General features: G+C 62.9%; 1 protein-coding gene across 1 annotated transcript; it reads right to left on the bottom strand.

The window, feature by feature from the left end:
- Positions 1 to 603: 603 nt before the first annotated feature.
- LOC142090295 (tRNA (32-2'-O)-methyltransferase regulator THADA-like) lies at positions 604 to 14,980 on the bottom strand. Its single transcript, XM_075167950.1, has 31 exons — positions 14,856 to 14,980; positions 14,049 to 14,226; positions 13,739 to 13,825; positions 13,427 to 13,454; positions 12,938 to 13,086; positions 12,596 to 12,718; positions 12,261 to 12,381; positions 11,835 to 11,986; positions 11,262 to 11,346; positions 10,816 to 10,952; positions 10,179 to 10,376; positions 9,085 to 9,781; positions 8,835 to 8,987; positions 8,633 to 8,742; positions 8,328 to 8,488; positions 7,908 to 8,074; positions 7,441 to 7,626; positions 6,712 to 6,860; positions 5,982 to 6,125; positions 5,579 to 5,683; positions 5,204 to 5,404; positions 4,763 to 4,913; positions 4,386 to 4,620; positions 4,004 to 4,243; positions 3,652 to 3,877; positions 3,304 to 3,510; positions 2,861 to 3,099; positions 2,465 to 2,647; positions 1,706 to 1,972; positions 1,407 to 1,612; positions 604 to 1,274 (listed from the first exon to the last, which is right to left on the bottom strand). The coding sequence occupies exons 1-31, from the start codon at positions 14,978 to 14,980 to the stop codon at positions 1,003 to 1,005; spliced, it is 5,682 nt and encodes a 1,893-aa protein (XP_075024051.1). The 3' UTR covers positions 604 to 1,002.
- Between the last annotated feature and the right edge of the window lie 2,793 nt (positions 14,981 to 17,773).

Raw genomic sequence — 17,773 nt, 5'->3', positions numbered from 1 at the left:
CGGAGCAGTGGGTGCTGCTCCACGGCCAGCTCCCTGCAGGCATCGATGGCTATGTTGTGCCACTTCTTGCGGATCTTGTCAGGCGTGCACCGGACCAGCGGGCTGAGGGAGTTGACGGCGCCGCGATCTCCTCCCAGGTACGCTGCCAGTCCAGTGTGTTCTTGTACCGGCCGCTCTTGGGGATGAAGATGTCCTTGCAGAGGCTGAACTCTTCCAGGATGAGGAATTTCTCCTCCTCGGAGAACTTGATGCGCTTTGGCTTGGCCGTGCTCATGTTGCCCCTGTGGCGGGCGAGGAGGGGGTGAGGATGAGGAATGAGGATGGGTCGGGGTGTGCTGATGGTGGTGTCCCCCTCCCGGTGCTCCCCAACCCCAGACACCAGGATCTTCACCTGCTGCTGTGAGCTGGGCTGCACCCGCGGGGCTGGATGTTCGTGGGGGTTTGTTGGTTTTGGGGTTTGGACCTCCCCGGCTGCAGCTGGTGGCTGTCGCCTGTTTGCTGCCCCACGATGCGTTTGGCTCCCGCCTGCCTCCCTCTGCCACCGCCTCCCCCTCTCCGCCTCCCCACCTGAGTGGGGAAATTAAAAGGCTTCAACGCTGGGGATGTTCTTGGCCTCTTTATTTGGGATAAAAGCCCAGGTCGGCCACAAAAGAGGAGCTAAAACATTGGTTAAAAAAATAGGTGGGGGGAGTCAAGTAGCGCAAGGGGGCACGTGTCCCCTCCTCCCAGCCGGACCAAAGGGCAGGGACGCTGCGGGCAGCGGCGCAGGCACGGGCCAAGGCAATGCTGCGCTGCTGTCCTCGGGGTGGAGAGTTACAAACCATTGGGAACGAAGGGAGCGCGTCCCGCACGGCGAGTGGGGTTCCCCTGAGTTACGCCGCCGAACCTGCAGTCCTGGCTGGCGGCCAGAGAAAGCATCCGGCAAATGGAGGGATGTGGCAGGTGAACCAGGAGCCTCGTGGCTGTGGGGCTTGGCGTGGTGCCACTCCATGCCTGGAGCCATCAGGCAGCCCCAGATGGTGGTCCCGGTTCCCCCGGCACATCACCCTGGCTCAGCGTGAGGGCCAGCCCATGCTGCACCAGCAGCCCCTGCACCAGCTCAAGCTCCTGCTCCAGCTCCTGGGCACCACAGCCGAGCCCCGGCGTGGCGGCGGCACTTTCCCCCAGCACCCGCAGCGCCTCTGCCGCCAGCCGGGCCCTCACCAGCAGCACGGCCACGGCCGCGTGCAGCTTGGCACAGCCCAGCGCCTTCATCCCCCAGCGGGCAGCGGCCTCTGCGGAGAGAGTGGGTGAAGGAGCCGTGAGCCCAGCAGGGTCCCCCCCAGGCAGAGCTGGCCCAGGGGACGAGGACACCAGCTTGCCTGTCCCCGGGGGCTTTGCGCCGCCCCGCTCCCCCCGCGCCGCACCTTGGCTCCAGCAGTACTCGCAGTACCGCAGGTCACGCAGGACGCCGGGGCCTGCGGCCGCCAGCCAGTGCAGAGCTGAGGCATGGAGCGGGCTGCCAGCGGGCGCCTTCTCCAGGAGCTGCAGCAGGACGGGGAGCAGCTGCCGCGCCAGGATGGCCGGCTCCGCAAAAACGTTGGGGTCGTCCTCCCTGTACAGGCTGGCGGCTCTGAGGGGGGAAGCCAAGGCGCAGGTGAAGCTGAGGGCCCGTCCCAAGGCCCCCCGCGCTCCCTCGTACCCAGCCCAGAGTCTGGCAACTCACTTGTTGGCCTCCAGCTCCCCCACGATGCCCCTGAGATCTAAGACGGGGAGATGCTGCAGCAACAAGTCAAAGGTTTCGGGGTGCTCCCCAAACTCTGCCAGGAGGAGCTGCAGGAGGCCCAGGAGGCCCACGTTGTCCTGCACAAAGACACAGCTCTCTCGGAGCCGCTCATCGGGGTCCTGCCGCAGGAGGCTGGCGAAACCCGAGGCCTCGTGCCGGATCTCCCGCTCCTCGTCTTGCAGAAGGTGAATGCCCACGTTTATCAGCCTGGGGAAAGAGAAGGGAAGGGGAAGAGAAGGGAACGGGAAGAGAAGGGAAGGGGAAAGGGGAAAGGGGAAAGGGGAAAGGGGAAAGGGGAAAGAGAGGCCACCGCACCCCCCCAGAGCATCCCCAGCCTGCCTGGAGGGTCGGGGAAGGATGAGACCCCTCCAGGGCATTGCTACCCCGAGGGACTTTTCTCCTGGGTTGTGAAAGACACAGCCACCACCCAAGAGCTCATGGCTTGGGAGGGAAGGGACTGTGACACTGAGGAACCCATCAATGCAGTTTATTGCTCATAAAGGACTGGCTGCTTCTATTAAAATGCCACCCACAAATTTTTTGTAGGCTGTAAGCTCTTGGGTGCTAGTGATTTTTGAAAGAGTGGCGTTTTCTTTAATGCCCTTGAATTCTTCAAGGGGACATCGCCTTTCGCAGGATCAGCCTATTAACCTGCAACACCCCGGGGCTGTGGGCAGCGCTGCTCCTGCCAGGACCTACCGCAGGGCCACGGGGACGAGCGAGGGACAGGCAGCACGCAGGGATCGCTGCACCACATCAGCACCTGCCATCTGCAGGGAGCGGGCGGCCGCCAGCCGCAGCACCTCGGACGAAGCAGACCGGCTGCACTCCTCCAGCGCCGTGCACCATCGCTTGACCAGGGTGCCATCCTCGTCCTCAAACCTGTCAGAGGCCGGGGAAGGAGAGGGAGTTCAGGCAGACCTTCCAGCTCCATCCAGGGTCCAAAGGCCACTGGCTGCCCTGAGACCGCAGGACCCAGGCGCAAAGCCGGCTGTGATTTACAGGCTAGAAGGTGTGGCTCTATGTCCAGCAAGAACTAAGGAGAAATCCCCGGGAAGGGTCAGGCGGAGCCCCCCGGCAGCGGCAGGGACCTACCGGCGAGCGAGCAGCAGGCTGGCGGCACACAGCGCCTGGAAGAGGAGGTCGGGGCCAGGACACTCAGCCTCCACCACGTGCAGCAGCATCTCCAGGCATGCTGCCGAGGAGCCCTGAGGCTTACGGGAAGCTTCCTGGGACCACGACGAGGGGGCTCTGTAAAGATGCAGCAAAGCCTCAAGGTACAATCTCAGGAACTCTTTGTCCCTTCTCTCTTGCAGCACCGACCCCAAGCTCTCCTAGTTGACAACAAGAAACAAGGTACACCGTTAGTGGCCCCGGCACCACAGGGTGGCAACCTCAGCACAACCAGGCAAGCACCCCGCACCCATGCACCCCAAGCCTGGGGAGCACCGTGCTTCTCAGTGAGCACCCAGGATCCCATCTGCACGGTGCATTGGGGACCCTCTGCTTTACTTGGTGACTTTTGAGCCTCATCGTACCAGCAGCGTCAGCCTGAGAGCCTTCTCCAGCTCCTCGCACGTTCCTCCCTCCCCGGCGATCACCCAGCTCAGGACAGCAAGCTGGACGTCGGGATTCGGCTGCTGGAGAAGCGAGCAGACGGCGCCAATCTGCTCATCGTCCGCCAGCCGCGCTGCCTCACTGCACATGAAGCAGGCCATGGTTTGGTGGAGGATGGCCGAGCCCACCTGGAGGAAAACCAGGATCCCCCTTCCAACACTCAGCCTTGAGTGGGGTCTGTGCCCCCCGAGTGGGGGGTCCCCACCTCCCACGCCCAGGCTCGCCATCGGGGAGGCCATGGCTGTGATTTTCCCGGCAGGCAGCGGTACCTGCAGCTCGGCACATCCCGGCTTTCCCCCCGGCGGGAGGCTGCCCAGCTCACTGCTGACAGCGTCACGGATGCTCTGGGCGAAGCCGGGGCTAAAGGATGCGGGCAGGAGGGCGAGGACCTGGAGGAAGGTGGCGCGGACGAGCGGGCAGCGCTGGGCAGGGGTGAGCAGCCAGCCCCGCGCCTCCAGCTCCAGAGCCACGGGGCGCAGCGCCTCGGTTGACAGCCTGCGGAGAGACGCACAGCCTCACCACGGGACCCGTAGCACAGGGGCGGGAGCTGCTGTTCAGCCAAAAAGCTGCATCTCGGCACAGAGCAACCATGGGGCGGGGGCATGGCGTGGGACCACTCACCCATTGGTGCCCGGGGCGGGGACCAGCAGTGCCCGCATCTGCAGCAGGCGCCCGTGGACGGCATTGTGCGAGCGGATCCGTCCGGGCATGGCAGGGAGCTGCTGGGCCAGTTGCAGGAGGAGTCCCCGGCGCCGAGGCAGCGGGACGACCGGCACCAGTGCCTTGGCGGCCATCGCTCGCACGGCATAGATGGGGCTCCCTGCCAGCCCCAGCAGCGGCCCCAGGAAGCGAGCAGAGGGGCTGTGGAGCAAAAAGGGCACTGCGTGGTGATGCTCTGGCTGGAGTGAACCCCCCTGAGAGCCAGGGCCAGCCCCGGCACCGCAGGACCACCTCCTGCTGCAGGAGCGTTGGCTGGGAGAGAGCATCCCTGCTGCCCCCTCACCTGCCGGGGCCATCGGCGCCGGGCTGCAGCTGGGCCAGGAGGGTAAGGACAGCGTGGAGCGCGGGGCGCAGGCGGGGCCCCCCCGGTGCGGGCTCTGCGGCCGCCCCCAGTTCACCCAGCAGCACAGCACCCAGCTGGGGGTGCTGCCCGAGGAAGGCTTGCAGGCTCACCCCCTCCGCCGGGCAGCCCTCCCCACGGCTCCGCTGCTGGCCCAGCAGCCGGGACGTGAGGGCACCTGCAGGGACAGGGCAGAAAGCAGCGTCAGGTCCCCTCTACCCCCCTGCCCGGCCAACCATGCTTTGCCCCGGCCAGGCTCCGAACCCCACGGGCTGCATCGGTCCTGCAGGGATTGCTCGCCTCTCCCCCTCGGAACTCACTGAAGAGCTGGATGGCCGCGTTCCTCATGGCCCAGCACGGTGAGCCCAGGCCCCGCAGCGCCAGGGCCACCATCGGCGTGGCGTGCCGCAACAGGGCGCTGCCCAGCCCCGCGCCGCGGACCAGCGTCTGCAGCACATGGAAGGCACACACCTGGGGAGAGCGCGCGGGGCTCAGCAGCACTGCACGGGGAGGGGGCTCACGCTTCCGTGCAAAAGGAAGATGGTGGGAAGAGATGGGGGAACCAAGGGACCGTCGGCTCTTGGGCTACCGGGATGGGCAGCGTGGCCAGGGCTGCGGTTTTTTGCTCACCCTGAGGTTTCCGCGCTAGCGCAGCATCGTGCTTGGGTACCAAGCATGGCTCCCTTTAGGGGACCTTGTGCAGATCACCCTGTCCCCAAACAGGCTACAGCAGCCAGGAGCTCAGCGCCCACCGTGCTCACCTGCGGGAGGTCGAGGGTCTGGTCCCAGTCCCGCGGCAGGGCTGTGGTGGCCAAGGCCAGCAGCGTCTGGACGCAGTGGGTCAGCAGCGGCCGTGCCTGCGCCGGGGCCTCCCCACTGACGATGCAGAGGAAGAGCATGGGGAAGCCGGCGGCACGGCGTGTGATTGAGCTGCTCCGGGGTCCACTCAGCGCTTCTAAGCCCTGGAGAAGAAAACCCACCCGAGATATGGCTGGAAACCTGCCGGCTGGAGCCTGCAGCTGCTCTGCACCAACCCCACACTGCGGCGTCCCAGCTGCCAGGCGGGCGCTCACCCCAGGGTGGGGGGACACAGGGACATGGCAGGCAGACACAGGGAGGCAGAAGGAGCACGGTACCTGCTCCAGCATGGTCTGTGGGATTGCCTGCAGCTCCGTGTCCGGGTGGTTCAACAGAGCGGCACAAAATTTGGTGAAGCCCATGCTGCAGCCCTCCACTGCTCCCTAGGGCAGAGCAGCGTCAGGCCCCCCACGCCCTCAAGGCTGCACCCCACCGCCCCTCCCCAACCCCCAGAAACCTCTTTGCAAAGGGGAAGGACAAGACATGATGGCGTGGGAACATGGTGGGGTTTGGCACCAGGATCCCAGCCGTGTCCTTTGTCCTGCCCCAGAGCAGACCCTGTCCCGCTGCGCTCGCCGTCCCTGCACGCCGGCGAGAGCCCCCGGCTATTGGCCTGGGGCAGGGACCAGGCCGGAGGGGTGGGCGAGGGGCTGAGCCACCCCAGGCAGGACGTGCTCTTACCCAGTGCCGGCACCGCAGCAGGATTTCCTGGAACACCCTTGTGGCCATCTGCAGGGTGGGGAGCGGCAGAAGGGGCCCCGATCCAGCGGGCAGCGCCGGGGCCAGCAGCAGCTCGGCCAGGCCCCCCAAGAGCAGTCCTATCTCCTGGAAAGAAGCAGAAGGTCATGGGGACCATCAGTGGGGCTGCCCTGTTCCTGTCCTGCCCCGTTGCTGCCCTGCCCCGCCGTCGCTGCGGCAGGGAAGCACAGCGGGTGCTGCTGTCACCCCCCAGCACGGGTGCTCTTGGTTGCCGGCGCCGTCAGGCAGTGTGGCCGGTGGGTTGCCCACGAGCACATAGCGGCTCTTCAGCACGGTGGTTTCCCAGCCAGCTGCAAGGCATTCAAGGCAGAGATGGCCTTTTTCCAGGCAGCCACCGGAGAGGAGGAGAAGCCGGGATGGGTGGCTGTTGGAAAGGAGCCATGATGGGCGGCCGCAGGGCTGGAGTCTGTCAGTGCCTGGGAACCAGCGGGGCTACGTAAGGGCAGGCTGGGAGGTGGCTGCTTTTGGGGAGGGTGGTGGTTGCATCCTCCCTGGGAGAGGGCGAGGATGGCCTGCGGCAGCTCTGAGGTAAGGGCAGAGATCCCCCTTGTTTGCCCACAGGGAGGGTGAATGCCCCAAGGGGGGGTGGGCTGGGCAGTGGGTGCTGTGCCGGGGTGTCCCTCTCCCCAGTGCTGTGGGGAGGGGTGCCTACCTTCACCGATACCCAGCAGCAGGTCAGGATCAGGCTGTGCTCTTCCGACAGCAGGACCGAGTCCTCCTCCCCCTGCTGCCCCTGGCCTTTCCCCAGCATGATGAGGGAGCCGATGGCATTCCCCATGTCTGCAAACGATGGGGCAGCAGCTGTGAAAAGGAGAAGCCTGGTCTGAGTGGGGAGGTGTGGGGCAGTGCCTGTGTGGGGCAGAGGGAGGGAGATGCTGTTAAGGGCTGGGGGGGGACCCACTGTCCCCTGTTTTGAGTGTGCACAAATGGCAGTGGCTCCTCTCCTGCAATGTATCCCGCTCAGGACCGCAGTTGTGCTTTGCCCCACTGCACTTTCCGAGCCATTGCTGTAAGGGCTCCGCCAGGCCCCGCTCTCCCAGCTGCTTTGATCTGGCAAGTGCTTCGCTGCTTCTGGAAGTTTTTGCCTCTACTTCTGCTGCTGTTCTCAGCGCAGTTGAGAAAGGGACCCAAAACCAGGCGCTAGCCGCTTTGCTCCCATGGTTTCCGGAATCCTCTGCCTGGAGCATCCTTGCCTGGCTGTCCTGCTTTGGACCTCACTCCTGGGCCAACCTTCCCTGCCTGGCCCCGCTGCTGACCCCTTAGAGGCAGTGAGCCCAAAGCCAGTGCCTTCCCCAGAGGTTGGAGGGCTGCTGGGTCAAGGACGGCTGTGATGGAGGTGTCAGTGGTTCCCAGGGCTGGTCCCCCCTGGGGACACGCTCACCTTGCTCATCGGCGCCGGGGCCTGGCTGGCTCTGCAGAGCACCCAGGAGGAAGGAGGTGATGTGTCTCGCTGTGGTCACGAGGCGGGTGAGGAGCTCCTGCCAGCTCTGCGCTGACTCCGCTGCCTGCATGGAGGCGGCCACCTCCGGCACCTCGAGCAGGCACCTCCGCAGGGCTGTGATGGCTCCTGCACGAACACCCACCTCCGGTCACAGCGGCGGCCAGCGCAGCCCCTGCTCTCCCGGCTGAGCCTGCCGCTGAAACGGCTCACGGGCAGGGGAGCGAGCAGGGCCCCACGGTGAAGGGCATGCTGGGCAGGAGGAGCAGCAATACAGGGAAACTGAGGCAAGGATGGGGCATCAGCACTGAGTTGTGGCCTCAGTCCTGCCTGTACAATTCCTGCCTGCTCCAAGCTCCCAGGGAGGAGCCCTGCCAAGGGCTTGCTGCTCTGCCAAGCTGGGGACGTACCGTGCATCGGCGCAGTGGCTGCTGCCCGCAGCAGGTCCCGGCGTGCCGCAGCGTACTGGGCTTGCAGCACGTGGAGAAGGTGCTGAGCGAAGCAGAGGCCTCGGTTGGGCAGCATGGGGGCTGCTTCGGCCTCCAGGGCCAGGCTCTTCATGGTGCCGCTGTCTGACCTGGGAGAAGGGGCAGAGGCTGCCGTGAGGACGAGGGAGTTTTCTGCCCAGCTCGTACTGTGTGACTCCTTCCTCCCCCGGCTCGGGGTCCTGCATCCCAACCCTACCCATCTCCCCACCGCAAGACTATTTCAAACCCAAGTCATCGCTGCCCTGAGATGTAAATGCAGCCTCTGGCGAGACACCGGTGCTGCCAACGTGCTCTCGGAGGCTGCCGTGCCACTGCGGGGAGGGGGAGGCCGGGAGCTCATACTTCTGCAGGATGGTCTTCATCAGCACAGCTCCAGCTTCAGCCTCCTGCACTCGTGGGCTGCCTAGGGCATCCTGGGCCAGCTGGAAGAGAGCCAGGGTGATGGGCTCGGGGAACACGGCAGGGAAGTAGCGGATGAGCAGCTCCGAGGCCAAGTCTCTGATCTGCCAAGACAGAAGAGGTGGGGGGAATTGGGACACAAGATGGAGGGGAAAGCAGCTGGGGTAGGGCAGAAGGGGAAGCCCACCACCCTTCCTCTCAGGCTGCTCGGGGCCGAGGCAAGCGGCTTTACAACCATTAAGGATCACCTCGTTAGTGCTGTCCTGCAAGCAGCTCAGCAGCGCCAACAAATTGGGTTGAGAGAAGAAGTCCCAGCAGCCGCTCTGCCTGGCGTAGCTCAGCAGCGTGGCCATGGTCCCTGTGGTGGGGACACGGGGCAGTGGGACGAGGCCAGCGGAAAGCACCCCCACAGCCAAGGGGTGATGCTCTGGGCGGGCTGCCTGTACTCACGTGGGGGCTGGCCTTTCTTTCTGTCGGGGCTCCAGGTGTCCGTGCAGGTCTCCAAAACAGCGGCCAGGAGGAGCAGAGCTGTCTTCTTCCTCTGGTAGTTGGAGCCTGGGCTGAGCGAGGCGATGCTGAGCTGCAGCAGCCACTCCACAAAGCCTGCGGGCAGAGCGCGTGGCAGCGAGTGATGCCAGGCTGGGCACCCACTTCCAATTCCCCCGGGGCCGCAGTGGAGGTGCCGGGGCAGCCGCCTCACCTACTGCCTGGGCGAGCTGCCCCGCTCCCTTGCCCGGCTCAGTGCCTCGGGGCACCTTCCCTCGAAGCTGGGCCAGCGAGCTGTCCCGCAGCCGGACCAGCGCCTTCCTCACTGCTGCCTGCAGCAGCTGCCGGAACGAGGAGGAGTCGCAGTTGAGGTTGAGGGGCAGGAACTCCCGCAGCAGCCGCATTTCGGTGCCTGAGAGGGGCCGGTTGGTGCTGGGGCTGCAGCAGAGGAGACCCAGCGCCGCCAGCCGAACGCCGTCCTCGCGAGCGCCCAGGCAGCAGGAGAGCCGCTCCAGCACCTCGCCCTGCAGCGGCAGGGCCCCCACCACGCTTTTCTGCGCCTTCATCAGTGAGACCCAAGCCCGGAGCGATGCCGTGTCCCGGCCACCAAACTGGGCGGCCAGTGGTTCCTGGGCGGCCGGGAGCTGCCGCAGGGTCCAGGCGAGGAGGTGGTTGGTGGCATTGCTCTGCAGGATGGGCAGGGGGGAGCGGAGCGCCTCGGAGAGCAGGGGCAGCCAGCGCAGCACCCACTGCTCCGCCAGAGCCACCTCCGCGCCCCGCTGCCCGTCCTGCCCCTCGGCGCACTGCTGCCGCACCAGCGCCTTGTAGACCTCAGCAGCTGCGGGACACAGGTGGTTGGTGGAAAGGCAGCTCAGGAGGTGCTGCGGCAGGTCCGGGTAGGTGTCCAGCACCTAGGGGAAAGGCAGACAACCCTCATCTTCCTGCCAGACTGAAGGCCGCGTACGGCAGGGGACAGACCTGGGTACAGACAACACTGCGGTCACCCATGGCACTGAGCGTCTCTGGTATCCCAAGCTGCTTTTGGCCATATTTTGGTGGGCATCAACAGGCAAAGCTTCCTCCCCGCTGACAGTCCCCAGGGATGCATCACTGCTGCTGCAGCTCACTACCCCACCAGGGATACTATCCCTTGGGTGATGTTAAAACGGTCTCCCTGGCTGGGAAGGCTGCCTGCCCGCACGGCTGAGCTGGGCAGGGGAAGGTGACGGATAGCAGACAGAGGCTGCGCCACCTCGGCAGCAGTGCCAGCCGGGACTGAGCCTCCCCATGTCCCCACTCCTTCCCTACCTGCTGGCTGCCCACATAGGGGACAATGGCACACAGGGGCACATATCTGGCTTTGATTTGCCATGGCATCGAGACCACCCTCTGCAGCATCTGTTGGTAGAGGGGTCTCTCCTGGTCCTGGAAGTGCTGGCACTCAAGGTGGTAGATCTCCAGGAGCAGTCGGAAGGAGCTATGGATGAACTCGGACACCCCTTCCACCTGGGGGGAGAAAAATGGCAAGCAGGAGGGGTTAGGGTGGGCTCCCCCTCCTGTCTCGCTTCTTCAGGAAAGACCCTTTGCTTTCCCGAGGCCATGGACTTTCAGTACAGGCTGCTAACCACGAGGTTAGGAGCTGGGGACGTGGGGGTGGGCAGGAGGTGAGCCAGCAGGTGTGGAACAGCTGGAAGTGCACCCATGGGTGCTGCACGGGGAGGGTGAGTCACTGGGACATGGTCCTGAAGGGGCCATGTGTGATGAGTACCTTGGCCCCCAGAGCGTGGGGGAGAGGAAGAGGAAGGCAGCTGCAGGCAAGGGGCTTGTATTTGGTTGATGGAAAGAGGCAGGGGTGTGTTATGGGCAGGGGAAGGGCGGCTGAGCCCGCCGAATGAAGGGCCGTTTCTGGCTGCCGTGGCACGAGCTTTCAGCACCGCTGCCTTACCGGGGTCTCGGCGTTGTCCCACACCAGCTGGGTGAGCTGCCGGAGGAGCTTGGCGTCCTGGGCCAGGATTCGGATCCCCGTAAGGTGCCAGACAGCAGGCAGGTTCTCCCGCAGGCGCTGCAGCCACAGGCTGCAGGCTGCAAAAGCAGAGAGCACTGCTGCAGCCCTCGCCTGAGACACTTGCGTGCAGCAGAGCTGTTGCGGGCTGCTGGGCTTAAGGATCCCGTGCACAAGGAGAGTTGTTTGCCCATTAGACACATGAGAGCCTGAGAGGGTTAGCGTCCATCAGGCTGGAGCAGATATTAACAGCAGTTTCCAAACCAGCCACCAAGATCCAGAAAATCTTCCCCAGGAGAAGATGAAGCGCCACAGGGGCTCCGTGCATTATGAGCACAGTGAATCCTTCAAACTCCCCCCCCCGCCATGGCAGGGTCATCGTCTCCTACCTTGGAAGCAGTAGTAGTGGCAGTCCTTCTGCTCCTTGGTCAGGGCACACACAGCAGGAAAGACCACGTCCAGCAGCAGGCAGGCCTGCGGGAGCACAGCAGCTCAGGGAGCAGGCAGGCACAGGCTTTCCAGGGTGAGAAAACCCCACCACGAGACAGGCGAGAGCGCTACGAGGTTTTCCTGCTCTTCCAGCAGCTTATCGCTAGCTTTCACCTCCCTGGAAGTCTGGAAGTCCTCAGCTCTTGAGGACTTGGGAGATGATGCAGATGGGCAGAGCGAAGCCTCCAGCCTGCTGCGGGTGAATGCTGCTGCCGCTTCACTTGTGCGGGGGCTACTTTTAGCACCACCTGGCTTCTCGCCCCCCCCAGGAGAGGGAAACCCCCGCTCAGACGTCTTTGGAAAAAGCAAGCTCCTGGCTAACGGGCCGTTGCTCAGTGGGATGCGTGGAGCTGCTGGTGTGGAGCGGTGCAGCCTGGCCACGTTCCCTGGGGATCCACAGCCCCCGCTGGTAGCTGCCAGCCCTGCGCAAGGAGTTCTCCAAATCCCTGGCCGTTGTGTTTGTTCTCTCCTACCTTGTGGGTGAAGCTCTCCAGCTGGCAGCTGAGGATGTCCCTCTTGCAGCATGTCAGCAAACCTCTGGTGAGCACCAGCTTCTCCAGCCCATCTGGCTCCAGGATGGGGGGGACCTCCACCACCAGCTCCCCAAACTTCAGCTCCCCCGTGCCTGGTTGGAAATGTCTGTGTTAGATGGCGGAAAGATGGCAAACCCAAGTGCTGCTCTGAGAGCGAACTGCCCTGGCTCATCCCAGAGTGACCGCAGGAGGTGGCCAGTGGCAGCTGGGGCTCCCGCACCCCGAGAGCGGGACATGCCAGCAGAGTCCGGCTTGGACTGATGGCTTGGACAGTGGCACTGGCCTCTGCTCCCTCACACCCAAACGTGCCTGTCCTCACTCTCCCCTTCACCAGAGACCATCCCCAGCTCGGGATGGAGCACGCACCTTGGTCGGCGAGCTGGAAGAGGGCCAGCATGGCACTGGCCCCGCGCTCGGGCTGGGGGGCCGTGTTCACCAGCATGTTCAGGGCAGTACCCGCCAGCAGCCGCGTGTCCTTGTTCAGGGCCTGGACTCGCAGGGGAGGCAAAGGCACAGCTCAAAACACCATTTGAAAACCAGACCCCATTTAACCCTCCCTCCACGCCCATGCAGGCACTGCGCAGGGTCCCTCGGATACCCCAGATGTTGGGGCTGCCTCTGCAGGGAGGGCAATGGGGAAAGCACCCAGTGCTCTGCTCCTCGGGACAGGCAGCACCATCCCTCCCCAGGACCACACGCACCTTCCCCCATGCCACCTCCAGCAGCAGCCCCAAGAGGCTCTGCAGGGCTTCGCTCTTCCCCGCTGTGCTCCACACCAGGGGGGCCACGTCCTTCGGCAACGCCTGGAAGAGCTGGAGGCAGGCCTGGAGGAGGAGGAGGAGGGACGGGGGCCGTGGGGACGGCTGTCAGCATCCCTCACCTCTCAAAAAGCAGCGATTCCTCAGGGACGGCCATTTGAAACAGCGCTGTGTGCCACATCCCTCCTGGATGTCGCTGCCAGTGCCTGGCTGGGAGGGGGCTCCAGCAGGTCCCTGTTCTTTCAGAGACTGATCCTTCCCCTTCCTCCACAATTCAGCTCTTACCTTGACAGCCAGGTAGCCCCACGTGCCGTCGGGCACAGGCTGGCTCTGCAGCACCCAGCGCAAGGTGATGGCCAGGTGCTGCAGCAGCGGGGCCAGGTTCTGCTGCCAGTGCTGCCGGCCCAGGCTGCTCTCCTCCATGAACACGCACACTGCAGGCAAGGGGACAGCGTCAGTCCCCGGCCCTCCTGGCACCGTGCCTGCAGCCAGCCCTGCTCCCAGTTAAGCCAAGGGCTGCGCTGCTGGTAAGTGGGATAAGAACAGGGCTGGGGTGCAAGGGATGCTTTGGCTTGTCCGGTTTCCAGCCTCTCTGGGCGGGTGGGCAGAGCCATTGGGTGCTGCTGGGATCTCTGCAGAAATCCCACGTATCTGGCTGATCCCTGCTCCCCCTCCCATGAGTGCAGAGGACTCGGTTTGGGTGGGCAGGGGGTGTTCTGTGTGTTGGTGGTGTGGGCTGGGAGAAGCCCCCGAGGGGAAGGAGCAGAGACTGACCTGACTGAAGGTCCCCAGGAGACAGCACCTGCGGGGGCAGAAGGACAGTTTGTCCTGCTTGACGACATGCTGGGCCTCGGTGCCTTGGGCAGGAGGGTCCTGCCTGTGCCAGAAGCTGTCCCAGCGATGAGCAAAGGGCTGGTGTGATGGGCAGCCACGTATCACCGGCTGCAAGCAAGGGTAAGCCCCCGGCACAGTGGGAAGAGAAGCAAAGAACCCTGGGCAGCCCAAACCAGGAGGTCCCTGTCACACATGGGCTCCAGCCAAGCCCCCGCGAAAGCTGGTGCCACCGCGCAACTGGGGTGCTCTCACCTCTCCCTGTGGCGCCAGGCCGGCCAGCAGCGCGCCCACCTCCTGGGCCAGCAACGCTTCCTTCCCCACTGCCAGCTGGGTCACGATCTGCCGAGAGACACCCTGATCAGCCGGTCTGCCCGGACCCCCAAGAGATACCAGCTGCAATGCACTTTTAGGGGAGCTCTGCGACGTCACCATGGCCCCTTTGCTGGTAAGGATGCCCCATGCCGGGGCTGTGCTGGCAGCAGGCAGAGCCGGGCGAGACCATCGCTTACACTTGTGGCTAATAGAGCTCTGAAGCCGCAGCCCAGCCGGTTGCATTACAGACCTGTTCCAGTTTCTGGAAGGAGCTGGAGCTGCTGGTTGCCTCCAGCTGGAAAGCCAGGACACAGCGGAGCAGGGGCCGTGCCTCCGCCTCGCCCAGCGCCCGCAGTCCCTCGCTCAGTGCCCGCGACAGCAGGAGAGCCTCCTCCAGGTGCTTGTCTTTGCATCTCTTGGCAGTACTCCTGAAACGGGACAGGGATGGGGGTGAGGATAGCCTGGCTTAGTGGGGCTTGGGGTGCGGGATACCCCAGCTTGGTTGGATTGGGGTGGCGGTACCCCAACTCCATTTGGATTAGGGTGGGGGTGCTCTGGCTTGGTGGGGATTAGGGTTGGGGTGCCCTAGCTTGATTTGGATTGGGGTGGGGTGCCCTGGCTTGATAAGAGTTAGTGTTGGGGTGCCCCGGCTTGGGGTGCTCCTCTCTCCCGACTGCACTCAGCATTGCATGGAGTGGGGGGGGAAGAAGCTCCTCAAAGCTCAGAGTCCATGACCCACCCCGTTCTGGCAAACGCAAGCCCTTGGCGGGCGGCGGGGGGGGAGAGGGGAGGCAGGAGGACCCGAAAAATCCTAAAACCTGCTGCTGCAGCGCGGGCTGGAAGGGGATGGGGGCGGGTGGGGGCGGCTCGGTCCCCATGCCGGGGACGGAGCTGAGCCTTCCTCCCTCCCTTTCGACCCACGCCCGGGGGACCTGCTCCCGGGGGACGCCGAGATCCGCGCCCGGGGGATGCCGGGGGGCTCCACGCCGGGGGATTCCCGGGGGACCCGGGCCCGGAGGATGCCGGGGGGCTCCTTGCCCGGGGCCCGTTCTCTTACCCCGCGAATTGCCGCAGGCAGCGCAGGCAGGAGAGCACCGGCTGAGCGATGCCCAGCGCCCCGTAGAAGGCAGCGCAGGCCCGCGCCTCCCGCTCGGCTCCCATGGCCGGTGCCGCCACCACCATAGAGCTGCGCCGCGCTCCTGCCGGCTCAGCGGCCCCCCCTAGCGCTGCCCCCCCCGGCCAGCCGGGCAGGCTCCGGGGGATGGTGGAAGCTCCTGGCAGCGCTGGTCGTGCTGAAGGCTGCGGGCGAAGGCGAGCCTCCCCGCCCGGCGACCGCCGGGCGGGGAGGCTCGCCTTCGCCCGCAGCCTTCAGCACGACTCGGGATCCACCGCAGATTGCAAGTCAGGGATTAAAAAGTAACATCATTTGAAGCTGTTTCCATCATCGGTGGAGAGCGAGAGCCCCCAGAAGGGCTGAAAACCGTGGAGATGGTGCTTGCTGCCAAGCACAGACAAAGCCGGCATGAGATGGTGGCTGTAAGATCTTTGAAATACCAAATGAAATGTTTCAGAATGAAATAGTTGTCTCTCTCCACCGGGCCTCGTTGCATCAGAGGAGGTTTGGTCCACCACGGTCCTCCTGCTATGCCACAGGCACCATTCCTGTTAGACAGCATCACTATCAACATTAATAGCCAACGGAGAGACTCCGCTTCTTCCTGTGGGATGGAGTGGCCTTTGGAGAGAGAAAAAGATTTATTATAACACTTGATGTTAATTATCATTAACTCCAAATGATCTTGTCTGGGTTCTTTTTGTCACTTGGCACAGGGTTGAACTATTTTAACAGGCATGATTTGGGGGTTGGACTAGATGACCTTTAACAAGGTTAACAACCCAAACCATTCTATGATTTCTGTGTCTTTATTAAACGTAGTTGTAACTCCTGACTAACGCATGCCACTGAACTTCACCCAGCAGCTGTCAAGAAAGTGCTCCTGGCTGATTTTGACCTCGAAGGATTGTTTTTTCCCTGGGTTGTTTCTCAGAGTGGCACTGGGGCGAGCGACGGGCATCAGCTGCTTGTGCGAATCAGTGGCTCGGGCAGCCAGGAAAGCGCGGCTGGGACGGGCCAGTGTCTGTGCTGGGTGACCAGGAGGATGCTAAGATGTGGCTCCCTGTGCTTGGGGACAGAGAGGCCCCAGCCTGTAGTTTCTGACAACATTTGCCAGCAGTGTCCATCTCTGTTCTGCTTTAGAAATCAACCTGGATGCCCAAATCCAGCCACGGGTCCAGGTTTACCCTGACTGCTGCCCATATCAACCAGTGAAACAGCTCCGGATTTACCCCAGGTAAGGCAGAGCAGTGCAGGAGGATGGTCATGTCCCTCGGACCTGCTCCTCCACTCCCCGAGCCCTGCAGCCACCCCACACAGGTGAGGGAGTGGGGGGAAGCGCTGCCAAACCAGAGCTCCCACGGGTGCCAGTGCCCAGGCAGGGGCAAAGCAAGGGAGGGTGCTCCCGTGTTTTAGGGTCTCTGAAGGTCCTGTTCCCATCCCCTCATGCTGCCTGCAGAAGGGAGGGGCAGGGGAGGAAGAGGGGGATTTTTTCTGATTTCACCATAGGAAGGATTTTCAAACCCTATAAATTCACTTTTGACAATCGAACGGCTAAAGCAGATTAACCTTTTTGCTAATCCTCTATAATGGCTTTGGAATCTCCTTAACCAATAAGAAAATGATAAGAGCCTGTTTCTTTTCTTTTTATCTATATCTATATTGTCCTCCCTTGTCTGCATTTTTTTTCTTTCTTGTTTTATTTTCCTTTCCTTTTCTAATATGAAATAGCCCAGCGATCCTATCTCCTGGAGACTCAGTAAACAGAACATCAATAATCCCTTTCCTTTATTCCTCTCCGGTAACAGGGTGCAGAGAAGTGTCTGCCGATTGGGATTTGATTACCAGCAGCTATCAAAAGTCTCTTTGTAAGATCTGGGTCCTAAATCCCATAATTCTTTGATAAAAGAAGTATTACCAGTCCATTTTCTGAAGTGAAAGGTACGGGAGGAATGAAAGAAAGCAATCAGCGGAGATCCTAATAGGCTAAGTGCATGTGCGGTGGGAAGGCAGGGACGGGCAGGGGAGGCCAGGGAAAGGCGTCCTTTGTTAAGGATTGGGAAGGAGAATTAATCCGCTTCGGGCCTATGATTATTACAGCCGAGAGCAGAAAGGGTCAGATCCTGCGCCTGCCCACGGCACGTCCCAGCTCGCCTGCCCTGCCATCGCCCCGGACTGGCATGGTGTGGGGAGCAGAACCCGGCCCCACATCCATCTCCTGTGTCAGCGTTTGGGTGTATATATAAAAGCTGGGAGCAGTTTGCGATGATCCCTGGCATTAGCGCATCCCCAGTGCCTCTCCGGAGCGCTGACACTTTGGCAGGGCAGCAGGGAAGATGTCCAGACTGGGTGGCTACAAAGGCGTCTTCCTCTCAAACCTACAGCAAGTAGGTAAAGATTCAGAGCGCATGGTTATAATTTATATTACGCCATCGGAATAGCTGAAAGAGAGGCAAATAAAGGGATGGAAGAAAAAGTAGTGGTTTGGTTTTAAGTGAGGAGGGTCACAGGTAGAGCGGCTTATGGGGCATCTCTTCCCGGCACTGGGGGACCAGCAGGGTGAGGAAGGGCAGGCAGAAAGCAGGGCCGAGGAGAAGAGTGGGGACTGAGAAGGGGCTCTCCTGCAGACTGGGTCTCGTTTCCACACGATGCTGGAGGGGTTGCTGGGCTGTTCAGTGTGGAGTCACGAGGTGCCACAAGGACCTTTGACGTGCAGTGGTTTCACAGCACTCACCTGTGTGTCTCCTTGGTGTACCACGAGTGGGACTGGTATCTTCTCTCCCCTGCAAAGAAAGACCAAGCAGGAGAGCGTTCCCCATGTGAGCTCCTGAAGCCTTGCTGCTCACCTTGTCTTAAACCAC

This window comes from Calonectris borealis, chromosome 18 (genome assembly GCF_964195595.1).
Source record: "Calonectris borealis chromosome 18, bCalBor7.hap1.2, whole genome shotgun sequence".
NCBI classification, from domain to species: Eukaryota; Metazoa; Chordata; class Aves; order Procellariiformes; family Procellariidae; genus Calonectris; species Calonectris borealis.
Note: the sequence above shows the minus strand (reverse complement) of the source record. Positions and strands in the feature narration are given on the sequence as shown.